This window comes from Lepidochelys olivacea, assembly GCF_965140295.1.
Source record: "Lepidochelys olivacea isolate rLepOli2 genome assembly, chromosome: 4".
NCBI lineage: Eukaryota > Metazoa > Chordata > Testudines > Cheloniidae > Lepidochelys > Lepidochelys olivacea.
The window spans coordinates 94,797,193-94,810,874 of record NC_140414.1 but is presented as its reverse complement, the minus strand read 5'-3'; the positions used below and the strand labels follow the sequence as shown (position 1 = coordinate 94,810,874).

General features: G+C 40.5%; 1 protein-coding gene across 4 annotated transcripts in view; it reads right to left on the bottom strand.

Annotated features, from left to right (window-relative positions):
• DLC1 (DLC1 Rho GTPase activating protein) overlaps positions 1-13,682 on the bottom strand; it is a 349,900-nt gene that overhangs the window by 25,546 nt on the left and 310,672 nt on the right. For all 4 annotated transcript variants that reach the window (XM_084627584.1, XM_084627585.1, XM_084627586.1 and 1 more), the window contains 2 exons: positions 9,404-9,475; positions 6,607-6,688 (listed from right to left, as the gene is read on the bottom strand). In XM_084627584.1, the coding sequence (XP_084483710.1) occupies positions 6,607-6,688; positions 9,404-9,475 (154 nt within the window). The remainder of the gene's footprint in view (positions 1-6,606; positions 6,689-9,403; positions 9,476-13,682) is intronic.

The following is a 13,682-nucleotide window of genomic DNA, read 5'->3' as shown; positions in this document are numbered from 1 at the left end:
TGGACCAGTCCACACAAGAGATCCACTTCCTGGACACTACGGTGCTAATAAGCAATGGTCACATAAACACCACCCTATACCGGAAACCTACTGACTGCTATATTTACCTGCATGCCTCCAGCTTTCATCCAGACCACACCACACGATCCATTGTCTACAGCCAAGCTCTACAATACAAGCGCATTTGCTCCAACGCCTCAGACAGAGACAAACACCTACAAGATCTCTATCAAGCATTCTTACAACTACAATACCCACCTGCTGAAGTGAAGAAACAGATTGACAGAGCCAGAAGTTACCTACTACAGGACAGGCCCAACAAAGAAAACAACAGAACGCCACTAGCCATCACTTTCAACCTCCAACTAAAACCTCTCCAGCTCATCATCAAGGATCTACAACCTATCCTGAAGGAGGACGCATCACTCTCACAGATCTTGGGAGACAGGCCAGTCCTTGCTTCCAGACAGCCCCCCAACCTGAAGCAAATACTCACCAGCAACCACACAACAAAAACACTAACCCAGGAACCTATCCTTGCAACAAAGCCCGTTGCCAACTGTGTCCACATATCTCTTCAGGGGACACCATCACAGGGCCTAATCACATCAGCCATACTATCAGAGGCTCGTTCGCCTGCACATCTACCAATGTGATATATGCCACCATGTGCCAGCAATGCCCCTTTGCCATGTACAGTGGCCAAACTGGACAGTCTCTACGTAAAAGAATAAATGGACACAAATCAGACGTCAAGAATTATAACATTCAAAAACCAGTCGGAGAACACTTCAGTCTCTCTGGTCACTTGATTACAGACCTAAAAGTGGCAATACTTCAACCCAAAAAAACCCAAACAAACTTCAAAAACAGACTCCAATGAGAGACTGCTGAATTGGAATTAATTTGCAAACTGGACACCATTACATTAAGCTTGAATAAAGACTGGGAGTGGATGTGTCATTACACAAAGTAAAACTATTTCCCCATGTTTATTCTCCTCCCCCCCCTCACTGTTCCTCACAGGTTCTTGTCAACTGCTGGAAATGGCCCACCTTGATTATCACTACAAAAGGTTCCCCCCACCCCCATCCTCCTCTCTCACCTGCTAGTAATAGCTCACCTTACCTGATCACTCTTACAGTGTGTAAGGTAACACCCATTGTTTCACGTTTTCTGTGTATATAAATTCTCCCCACTGTATTTTCCACTGCATACATCCGATGAAATGAGCTGTAGCTCACAAAAGCTTATGCTCAAATAAATTTTTTAGTCTCTAAGGTGCCACAAGTATTCCTTTTCTTTTTATAGCATCCGAATCTGTCTAAAACGTTTAATATTTATTTTCACAACACCCCTATAAACCGAGGGGGTGGTATTCTTCCCCTTTACAGATGGGGAACTGAGGCACAACAAGATTAAGGTTAAAAAAAAAGTGTCCACTAATTTGGGGGGACCAAATTTGAGATACTTAGGACCTGTTTTTTTCAGAGTACTTAGCATTAGAGCATTGAAACACATTGCCAGTGGGTTTCACAGGTATCTGATGACAGCAGAGGTGTGGGGAGACTCGGAAATAATGGGTTCCGTTCCAAGCTCTAGAGGGAAATGTTCTCTAGTGAGCACAGACTCTTCCGACTGTTCTCCCCTGTATAGACCTCTTCTGCCTCATCACTTACAACGTGCCCCTCCCCTCACAATCTTCTCCCCTCGCCCCCATCCCAATCTCCTTACTCAACCATTCCCAATCCCTCCTGGCTTCTTGTCCTCAATCTTCCTAGCCAGACCCAGTTTTCCCCCTTCTAGATCCTCATCCAATCGGTCTCTCTTTTCTCCCTCTTGGCCTTTAGTTGTCCAACCCCCCAGCCTACAAAAATACTTCTTGGATATTGAGCATTTAAATCCTTTAGGCACACTCAGCCATAAGGTTTAATAAATTGCTGCTGGGCCAAATTCTGCCCTCAGTGATGTTTATGAATAGTGTAACTGAGGGCAAAATTTGGCCCACTACTCTGTGTTAAAGTAGTGGTTCCCAGTCATTAATACAGTATTCTTAAATCCTGGTACTTCAGATTTTTGTGATTGGGATTTAATCTTTTCCACCATACCTCGATGAGTCTCTATGCTGGGTCATCATGTGCCTTCACTGCCTGCCTGCTTCCCATTCATTTGTGCGTACTCTAACCTGCAATGGTGGTTGGGTAGACTCCAAACTCAAAGCTCAAAGGAGCTGCAAGCACTAGTCATGTTGGTCTGCTACAATAATCTTAGTTGGCTCAAAAGTCTGGGAGCCCCAGGGTGTAAGTATGTTCCAATCTCTCTTATGCAGCTATGCCTGTGTGTAGCCACTACGGTGGTGGCGCTTTAGAAACCCCCAAAATGAGACACAGATAAGACAGGATTTCCAGAAGAGTCTGCTACAAAATTTGTACTTCGGTAGCAACATCCTTTAGGACGAGCATGTTTCAGGACCTTGTTTCATACACACATTGTATGCCCAGTAGCCCTTTGAAGATAAATTCCTAGTCACTACTCTACAGAGCTTCTTAAGAAACAAACAAACAGGGCTTTGCAGACAGTAACCACCTGAAGCATCCCTGGCAGATTAGGATATAATCCCTGATGTTATCTGCTAACCATATGTTTCATGATCAGTAACAGACTGTTTTCTAATTATTTCCACTGTGTTGCTATTAAGTATCATGAGCACTGTATGCTATCTCTATAATCTTGATTTTATCTGGTAGTTTATATTGTTCAGGGAAGCTAGTAACACAGGAACAACATTCAACCTTGCCACTAAAAAACACTAACGTTCAGGTTTGAGCAGTATATACAGATTAGAGATCTGTCCAAATGATAAAATTGGGATCTGAAACTGGGCCTCCCTTAAATTTGGAAGTGTTTGGATCCGGGGATTTGGTTTGGACCCATTCCTGCTAAAATGTCAATATTGGGCACAACTTAAAGAGATAGTTTTTAAAAACTTGGATGCTTGACTTAACACTGGGGACGTAAGCCCCTGTTTAGGCAACTAATTCAATGGCCTGATTTTCAGAGGTGCTTAGCACCTGCAGATCCCACTAAATTTGTGCAGGATGGGGCCCTTAGATTGTAAACTATATGGGGGCGGGGCCTTTTCTTCATACCCAGCTGTAAATCATAGAATCATAGAATATCAGGGTTGGAAGGGACCCCAGAAGGTCATCTAGTCCAACCCCCTGCTCAGAGCAGGACCAATTCCCAGTTAAATCATCCCAGCCAGGGCTTTGTCAAGCCTGACCTTAAAAACCTCTAAGGAAGGAGATTCTACCACCTCCCTAGGTAACGCATTCCAGTGTTTCACCACCCTCTTAGTGAAAAAGTTTTTCCTAATATCCAATCTAAACCTCCCCCACTGCAACTTGAGACCATTACTCCTCGTTCTGTCATCTGCTACCATTGAGAACAGTCTAGAGCCATCCTCTTTGGAACCCCCTTTCAGGTAGTTGAAAGCAGCTATCAAATCCCCCCTCATTCTTCTCTTCTGCAGGCTAAACAATCCCAGCTCCCTCAGCCTCTCCTCATAACTCATGTGTTCTAGACCCCTAATCATTCTTGTTGCCCTTCGCTGGACTCTCTCCAATTTATCCACATCCTTCTTGTAGTGTGGGGCCCAAAACTGGACACAGTACTCCAGATGAGGCCTCACCAATGTTGAATAGAGGGGAACGATCACGTCCCTCCATCTGCTCGCTATGCCCCTACTTATACATCCCAAAATGCCATTGGCCTTCTTGGCAACAAGGGCACACTGCTGACTCAATCACTAATCTTTAGTGTATACAAATAATAATGCCTCCCTTTGAAGTAAGGCAAGTATTATATATTTCAGAGTGAAGTGTTTACCAAAAGTTTTCCAGCAAACATTTAGCACTACACTCCTTGACTTCTCTTCATGTTATAGTTTTCAATAGGGAATAATATTTATACAATCAGTCTGTGATTAAAGTTTTGCTGGTGGTTTTCCCTGCTCACATTATAAATTGCGTGTCCCTGTTCTTTGGGTAAGAGAGTTATTTGAAATGCTGCATTAAATGACGTATAATTCTGATCACTTCTACTGTACGTGTTTTCAAAATGTATGTTCTGATTTAATTTCTCTGTAAAATGTGCAATAAGCATAAGAAGATAACAAGGATTGCTAGTAGCACATCAGTTGACATGGAGAGTTATATTCTCAGCCCAGGGCACAGGAAGTCTCACACACGCACACCTTCCATTACTTTGTTACTGTCAATTGCATTTGGGTGTTAACTGAACATTGTGCTAAAAATGCAAGAGAATTCCCAATTACCAAGATTTTCAGCCAAGATCTAGTGACAGATTTATAGCTCTGTGACAACAGCTGTAAGCCCTTTCCTAAATTAATTATAATGTTTACAAAGTGTCTTTAACATCAGTCAAAATAAATGCAAAAAGCATGAAGAAATATAGCACATTAATTCCAAACCACATTAGCTAGAGGTAGTCTAGCCAAAGATATTTAATTGACTTAACAAAATTTAACCAAGAGTGTATGATGGAACCCTAAAGGAATACAGAATTTGATAACCTATTAATATGGGGCAATATTTATAAAGGATATGTAGCCAAATTCTGATTTCAGAGTTGTTCCATGGAGTTATTTGGTTTTATTTCATGGTTAGTAGAGTCTGAATATGTCCCCCAAAATTTTAAACTTAAATCAAAAACATTCTTCATTTGTACAATACTGCCAGATCAATCACAATGGCTTCAAAACCATGTTATAGCCTTCAAAAACTCTGTCCTTGGTTTCACTGTTGTATATAGTAATCCCATTAGGCTAATAAGCAAATTATATTGTATATTATATTTTGAAGACTAAAGCAAATTAGTTATTTTACAACAAACAGCCATATAAAACAGTGGATACTTTTGCAAAAAAAATAAGTCTTCTTGAGTTGGTTTTGTGATCAGAAGGCTGTTTTGTCAGATTCCATTTCCTGAAGACTTGTAACTTATCCTTAAGGTAGGAGGCTACAAAAGCAGAACCTAAAACTTTACGGATCACATGAGCAGGGAATGTCATAGCTTAATACAGAAAATAGTCTTACTTTCATTCAGTGAGAGAGAGAAACGCTTTCCTGCCCCCCACATAAATAAATAAATAAAAAAAAATCCAGGTTAAGATAATACTTAAGCAAGAGAGTGTTGAATTCAAAATACATTGGTTTGGCTACATTTTTTTTTCCTGGCAAGGAAAGACTATATTTCTGGGAATTTTTTTTTTTTTTTTAAAAACCACATCACTGTGCTTTCTGTTAAATGGCCTGACGGGTTACAGAGCATATAAATGAGCATTTGAAATGCAGTATATTGCATACTGTGTGTGAACTTTTCATTTTCATGACATCCTCAATGAATGTGAAATGAACTTAATTTTCCTTTTCTGTGTCTCAGCTTAAATCATTTTAGATATTTCTGAAGTACTTTCTATTCTAGCTGGTGCCTTTTTCTCTCCCCTGTGCTGGAAGGACAGCATAGAATTGCACCAAAGTTACAAAGTTCTCTTCAGGACTTGGTTTTAACTCTGTAGAAGCTGATGACATATGCACGTATTGGCCTACAGTGTTCATTTGACTAGAATGCTGGAAAGCTGCAGTAGTGAAAGGCAGGAGTAGAAAAAATTACCAGACTTACTTTTATTTAGCTCGAGGCAGATATGAAAGATGAGTGATCGGGCGCTACCCCAATGCAAGAAAGTGAAATCTTACACTGGAGAATGGAATTGTGTTGTAGTAGCCAGGCAAAGTACTAACAAACTTCAACAGGACTTTATTTTTTTTAAAGTGGAAACCTCTTTTCCAAGCTGCTGCTGCACCCTCAGTAGCTCTCCCTCAGCCTCTTCAACTCCTCCCCCCTCCTTCCTGTTCTTTCAGACTCCGAACAGCCAGTGCTCCCAATTCTAGTAATTGCAAGCAACAACTAAACACCACAAATTGGTTTTTAACTGTGTCAGACTAAGACGTTGTAACAGGGTGGTTGGCTTTGTAGTCTAGAATACTTAAGGCAGAATTGCTAATGCCTTACTCATTCTGGTGATCAGTTACTTGCATGAGTGGTCAAGCCGAGTTTAGTAGGACTACTTGTGTAAGTAACTGCTCACCAATGTGAGTAAGGGATTAGCAATCTGTCTGTGATTAGCAGTAGCACAGTTCTCAGAAAATCATCCCTGTTCACATTTGGGATGGACACCATGATACAGCGATGTTAGCAACAACCCTGTTTAAACACAGTTTTAGCCAGCATAGTTCTGATTCTGCTGTGGCTTAATAATTCAAGAAGAGGTAGTCAAATCAAACAAGGAATTAAAAAGACAGGGAAATATTTATCATGAAGATGGCCACTAGTTGCTTTTTAGCACTTTTCTTTAAAATAAAAAACCCAAACATATTTATATGACTTTTTTAAATTAAGATATTCTGGTCATGGCTACTGGATAACAAAAGTCCTCAAAGAGATTATTAATTAGTAAATGATTCAGTTGAGGTTATTCTTATCCCACATAAAGTGCTTTCTTGCAAAACAATATATTTCACTTACCTGCATAAGGCCTCAATGGCATCTCTGTCCAGAAAGTCATGCTCTCGCTTGACTAAAGTGATGTCAATGGGAAAAAGGAGATCTGAAAGAAACAAGAGAGATGGACAATCAAAAAGAACCTTATTCCCAAAATTTACTCATTTCAAAGCAGCCAGCTGTCTCAGAGTCAGCTCACTAAGATGCAGGCAACCAGCTCCTCCAAGATAAATTGCATGTCTTACCATTTCAAATGCCAGAAAGATATTTACTCCTCGTGTAGAAACTTTTGCATGTAGCTCTGATAACTGATATAAGTTCACGTGCGTCACGGAAAAAATATTGAGCAAAGCACAGATGAAACAAGGAAAGAGAGGCAGCAACAAGCTGAATGCAGCCATCTGCCTGTTGTCAAAAGCTGCAATTGAGTCAAGCTAGCCTAGTTTAAAACAAATATTAGCACTTTGATCAAGCTTGTATACCTCACATTAAAGCAAAAGGTCATCAAAATCAAAATCTCTGGAAAACAATCAAACTCAAAATCTCTGGCTTTTAATCAAGCAATTTAATAGTCTGTCACTGTTACGACATTAAGAAGATAGGAACTGCAATTAAAAAAAACCAAACTGCTAAGAGCCCTATGCTGTTTTCATTCCCTAAAAGATTGTTTAGATAAACACTTTGGAAGAGCAAGGAGGAGGAAACAATGTTGGCAGTGTGCTGGAAATTTACTACAGCTCTGAAACAGCACCCAAATATTATTTACTGTCTTCCACAGATTCCTGAATGTCACAAGTCCTGATCCTGGATTCCTTGCACAGCCAAAATTCCCACTGAAGCCACTGAAAGTTCTGAGTATTCAAGTAATGTATGAACAGGGGCTAAAGCTACTGCTGCAGCTGTATTGCCTTTCTGACCACACAGATTTTGTAGAATAAGGAAAAGCAATTTTGTGTACAAACAATTTCCTAGAGATTCGGCATAACAATAAAGCATGATCAAAATGACCCTCAGAAGCACTAAGTTGCCTAAGAATCCAAACTTTCCAAATGTAAATCCCTGCCCCCTGGATTTTGACAGTATTGAATCTACAGTCCCCAAGCACACGTCCCAAGAAAGTATGTTCTTTGCACCGTGTCAGCACCAAAAGAGAGGAAACATAATAGAAGGAAATTTCATTTCTAAACAGGCAAACAAAAAAATTGCCAACCGCTGTCTTTGCGACTGCTATTATTTTCTCACATTGCCAATGCAGCTGCAAATTAAAGCTCAAATGGATCATTTTTCAAGAGGGCCAGTTTAGCACTGGCTTCAATTTCCTACCATTATTCTCTGTAAATAGTGGATTGTCTATATACAGTGTTAAAACTAACAGCTGGGGATTTGGTTTTATGAATAAGAAGAGGCAGCTATGACAGTGCTTCATAACTTTGCTAGGATGCAAATAACTTTTATAAACAAAAACCAGACAAAACCAAGGACTTTCACTGCATCTTTTTAAAAACAGACTTTGCATTTTAGTGAAAACCAGACGTAGCTTAAAAACGCTAAGCCAAATCCTGAGGTGCTTATCAGACAAAACTGCCAGTGAAGTCAGAGTTTTGCTGGAGTAAGGACTTTGAAGAAGCGGTGACCTAGAGTAATCCCTCCCTCAAACATACTGGCATTGAGAGTCTTGGGAATTGAAAAATCTCCTCAGGGTTTTATCTTTAAATTAGTGTGCGTGCGTGCACTCTCTCAACCCCACAGAATGAACCCTGTCCCCCAAAACCAACTCATGCCAGAAAACACACAGGAAGCAAGGACCATCCATGAGGAGCCCAGGTGCTTACATACTGACATAGGTTCTCAGTTCTCTCTCTTTTTCCTGGCAGTGGCTCCACCGGAGGGTCTTCTCTGGCTACAGCTGCTGGTAAGAAGTGGGATTGGACTGGTGGATCCACTGTTGAACAGATTCAATGGGTACTGTGTGTGCATGAAGGGTTGGGCACAGAAGCTATGGACGCTACTGCAGTGAAGGACTGGGTTCCAAAAGCTGTCCACCCATGAAGGACAGTGGTGGAGACATCTCCTGCCCTGAGGTGAATCCCCACGAACACAAATAGTATAATACTTCTGCATATTGAAGTTTGTTTAATTTGGCCCATTAACTAATCCTCACTGAGCTCTGAAGTATTTGCCTCAGTTTCCCCCAACTCTGAAACAGGGGTAGAGAGGTCTCCCCCCACCCATGTAAATTAGTATCAGAGTTGGGACAAGAGGTCAAGTGTACTCGGATCTCAGTCCTGTTCAGTCCTCTAGACCAGAGGTTGCAAAACTATGGTCAGTGAAGCATTTGCTGGGTAGAGTGTTGATTACCCCTTCTTATTTGCAGCTGCTAAAATAGCATCAGCGGTGCCAAAAATGAATGACAAACTTTCTTACATGGTCATTAATTCTTACATGGTCAGTAATTAATTGCTATAAATGCCATAGGCATATTATGAGATCACAAATGGGAGGGGTCCATGAGTGTCATTAAAATCTGGCTAAGAAAAACTTTGGGAATCCCTGCATTAAACTAAAGATCTATGAAGTGAAACTATTTAAAACTGCCACCATGTCGGAGTGTCTTTGTAGGTTTTGGTATAAACTCACCAACTTGTGTGTTTGCATGTGGTGGATGGTAGATACCAGCACAGTACAGGATCTGATAGTGCTTCAATTCTTCACACCCTACTCTAGTTCCATATTTGACACTACATTTAGAAATTAATTATCCTGTCTAAACAATAAAGCTCTCATAAATTGAGGACATAGAAAAATCAACTCCGCTACTTACCTTCGTAAAGCTGAGCATACTGTGGGAATCCTGCTGCTCGTAGCCAATCACACGCTTCCTTAGCCTCAATTTCTGGAAGAGGAGAGGAGCAAAACATCCTCTGGTTAGTCATTTGCAAAGCAAAAAGTTATTTTGTAAAATTTCCTTTGCTATGGTTACAAAATGAGCATGTAAATATTCAGCAAAATCCTAGCTGAAATATAGCTTATCATTCTCCAGGCTTTGTTGTTTCATGTTTGATTTGCCTTTCCTTTTGTGACCAAACTCAGATATTGGAACTACATTAATACTCATCTCATATTTACAAGGTGCTCAATGCCAATATTTAAATAAAACAGATGAATGCTGTTGGTATTATGGACTATGCTGTGCAGGTTTTGTTAAAACCAGAGAAACCAGGGTGCAGTCAACGTGAACAGCATTAATTCAATAAGTCGTGTAATCCCTTGGCACAGCTATTCTCTCTAGTCAGAAATACCTAATAAAGCTTATAATACCCTGTGCTTTAACATCATGTAGATAATACTGATAGACCAAAAGCCTAAGAACAACTGACACATTGTGTTGCAGCTCACTCAAGCTTATATTTACTACTCAGTTAAAACTGAGCAGCACTGGACGTATCCAAGCCATTTATGAATTACACTGTTTGTAAGCAAATTATTCTCCCTCCACCTGAAAATACCAGTACTCTTCAAAATGAAATAATTCACAAATATGCACATGACACTGGGAGAAAGGAAATGTATATACTGATTAAGGGTTCTATTTTCTTGTCAAGCATGTCAATATACCTAATTAATTTGGGTTCTTTATCCCAGAAGAAATAGAGAAGTTAATGTTTCAATAGGTCACAAGCCAGAAGAATGTAATGGATGTTAAGTTCAGCTCTAGAAGAGCATCGGTTATGGATTAATCAGAACTGTATGGAGCTAGAAGAGCTCTCTTTCAACTAACAGGAGAATCTGAATCTAGTTTTGCTCTTCTAAACGCTCAGGAAAATGATAAATTGGGTAATATTTTAGTATCTTGCTTAGAATTGATCATATCTAGGAGGTAATGGTCCATAATGAGAACTAAAAGAACAGTACTGGTAATTCATACACTCCATAGCAAACTGTCGCAGCTTGTTAACAAAAGAATCAAAGGGCAGGATTCTTACTAAATTTGGTTAACCAGAAAGCCAAACTTAAAAATTCAGTGAATAGTGGTGATTTACTGAAGCATTTTCTCTTATCAGGGGCTTCAAGTTTCTGGTCCATTTTTATTAAAAGAGATTAATCTCAAATTGATTAAATTGGGCAAGTGGGGGAAAAAAATCAAACCCAATTGCTTTGATGTTGAAGATAATGTGTGGGGATCACTTGCCTTTTTAAGCTCTGCATATACGCACTGCAAACCTAATAGGGTACACAGAAGCACTGTCTTTGCTTTAGTTTTTGACAATAATAGCTAATACAGAAATAAGAATTTGAAACTTATTGGTGTGAGAGGGGGAAGCGAAAATAAACAAACTCCTCTGTTACTGTCCAGTCCTGTACTGTTCCAGAGCCGTTCCAATACATGTAATGTGTTTGGCTCTTTAACATTTTACTTGATCAAACAGGTGGTGAGCAATCAGAAATTCTTAATGTTTATCCAGCCTTGACTACATTCAGGACTTCTTGATGAGCCAGAACAAAAAGGCTTAATTAGACACAAGTGACTAGACAATTTTGCCACCTACTTTGACTAGATACCATTGCTATCAGTACATGCCAGGAGTTTAATACAGTTGCTTCAGAATACGAGTTACAGCACATAGGTCTGGTAGCAGTGGACTTAAAACAATGCTTCACTTGCATACTTAAAATCATAGTATGCTTTTGGCACACATTATAAAATATTCCTAAAGATGCGCACACGAAGTCAAAAGAAATCGTGAGACTCTTTTGGGTTTCCAAAACAATTTCACTTACTCTGAGCTTCCAGATATATTGCAGAATTAAAAAGTAAGAGCTTTCTGTTTTGCTGAACATAGTATACTGCTGCTCTGCTAAGATGCACATCCAAATCAAGACACTAAGGAGAGCCAGAGCACAACATTCAAGATAGATAAACAAACAGTAAGAAATCCCTGCTCACTAACAAAGCCAGGCAAGTATTTGTGCAACTTGTGTTTGTTTCATCTTCGGATTAAGGGACCACATGAGAACAAGCATATGAAGCCACAACCACCCAGCTATTCAATAAGAAAAAAAAATTACTTCATTTCCAACTATAAAGCATAAGAAACTTGGGGCTTTACTCAGTGCTGGATTTTAATTTAGGCAGAGTCCAGTGGTACGTGAAAGGATGCTGAGAGAAATCTCACACAAAGTTATTTCGAGACTGGTCTTGCTAAGGGCATGAAAGGCAACAACAAAATATTAATGGCCTCATAGAAAAGAGGTTCCGATGCAATGACATATTAAATTATTAATCTGAAATAAATTCTTGAAAATATTTCAAAAACCCAGTAGTTGCAGTATTTCTCATTTTCATAGGTTAGATCCTGCAGTATTCATTGGATTCAATGGAAGTTTTGCATGATTAAAAGCTACAGAATTGGCCAGGATTTTAAAGGTATTTAGGTGCCCACAGATGTAGATAGGCACCTAGCGGAATTTACAAAAGGATCAATGGGAGTTAAAAGCCTAGGATTCAGATTTTTAAAAGATAATTTAGGCACTGCAGAGCTCAGTATTGCAACATCTAACTGATTTGGGAGCCTAAATCTCATTTTTCAAAAGGTATTTAGGCATTAAGAAAGCTAAACCATGTTCTGTCAATTCCGGTCAATAGAATTTTGGTTCCTCAGTGCCTAAAATCACTCTTGAAAATTAAATTTAGACTCCTAAATCAGGTAGGTGTTGCAGCACTGAGGGCAGCAACACCTAAATACCTTTCTCGGGGCTTTGGAGCTGTGCTCCGGCTCCGCTCTAGCTCCAGGCAAAAACCTGCAGCTCCACTGCTCCGGAGCTGCTCTGTGCTCCAACTCCAGTCTCCACTCCAAAGCCCTGCAAAATCTGGCCTCTAATTAGTTATTCTTGGTTTTTCCACAACAGCAGAAGAGCTGATATACAGCACCTGAGTGCCTCTAAATCAAACAGGTTACAATAGTCGATGATGGATGTGAGATACGACCAAATGTTTAATGGCAGCATTCGTTAAACCCACAGACACTGTGCTATCCCAAATCTATCTCAAAGCATTCTGGGAAACTATGGACCACTTCCTTGGCCCCTTTCCAACTGTTTTACACTGCAAATCAGCTGGAAAGCTGCCCTAAAAAGGAAACCAGGAATTCCTCTGAGGTAGTGGAGTAGCTGGCTCTAGGACACCTACTCCTACCATTCTGCAAAGAGCAAGTCAGGGAGGAGCATGTAGGCAGTGAAGCTGAGTGAACAGTATGCCAGCAGATCCTTGGCTGACAGAGTGAGTGGTTCCTATAGGACAGCTCCAGCAGGCAGAACTTAGATCTGCCCTTAGAATGCTCTAAGTAACGTCTGGGACTCTTTCATTACAATTGGCCCAGGATCAGAGGAATAGAAAGGTGGCTTAGGAGGCATCTGTCCCCACTTCAGCATAGCTAGGCTCTATCAGCTAGAGGATGACAAGCAATATAGAACATGAACATCTATTCAAAGAGATTTAAATACCAGGTTTTACAGTATGAGAATCCAGCATCTAGTTTGTGCTGAACAAACAGCTTATTAAACTGCTGATAACAGATCATTTTCACTGCGTTGCAAAGCTTGTTGTTTTACAGAATAATGAATAAATAGATGGATAGCAGCCATTCCTGCCACAAATGAAGTGCGAGCCTTATGGGAAAATAGAAGGCTTTAGTTAAAAAAACAATCAGTGTGGCACAGCCAGGGTATTTTGTCCTGGGCTGAGGACAACTAAAGTCCATGCCCAGAACAGTTTCTCCTCTCTGACAAAATGATCGTCACTGAGGCTCTAGACATCCCCAGCTGCCCTGGGCTCATACCCAGCTGGAGGTGAAAAGTGAGTCCGTATGAGTGCTTGTCAGAGTAAGTGTGGATGGGTGCATCAGTGCCTGTCTGGGTGCTGGGGCACAGAGACAAAAGGAAAGGAAGGAGCTGATGGGAACGGCCACTGGGATGATGCTGATGGCAGCTGCTGTCTGGAGGCAGCTGCTGAAGGCAGAGGGACACCTGGGCCCCTGCTTCTACATCTTTACCTGAGCCCAGAAAATCCAGATTATAGGCCAGAGCCCTGCTTATAAATGGAT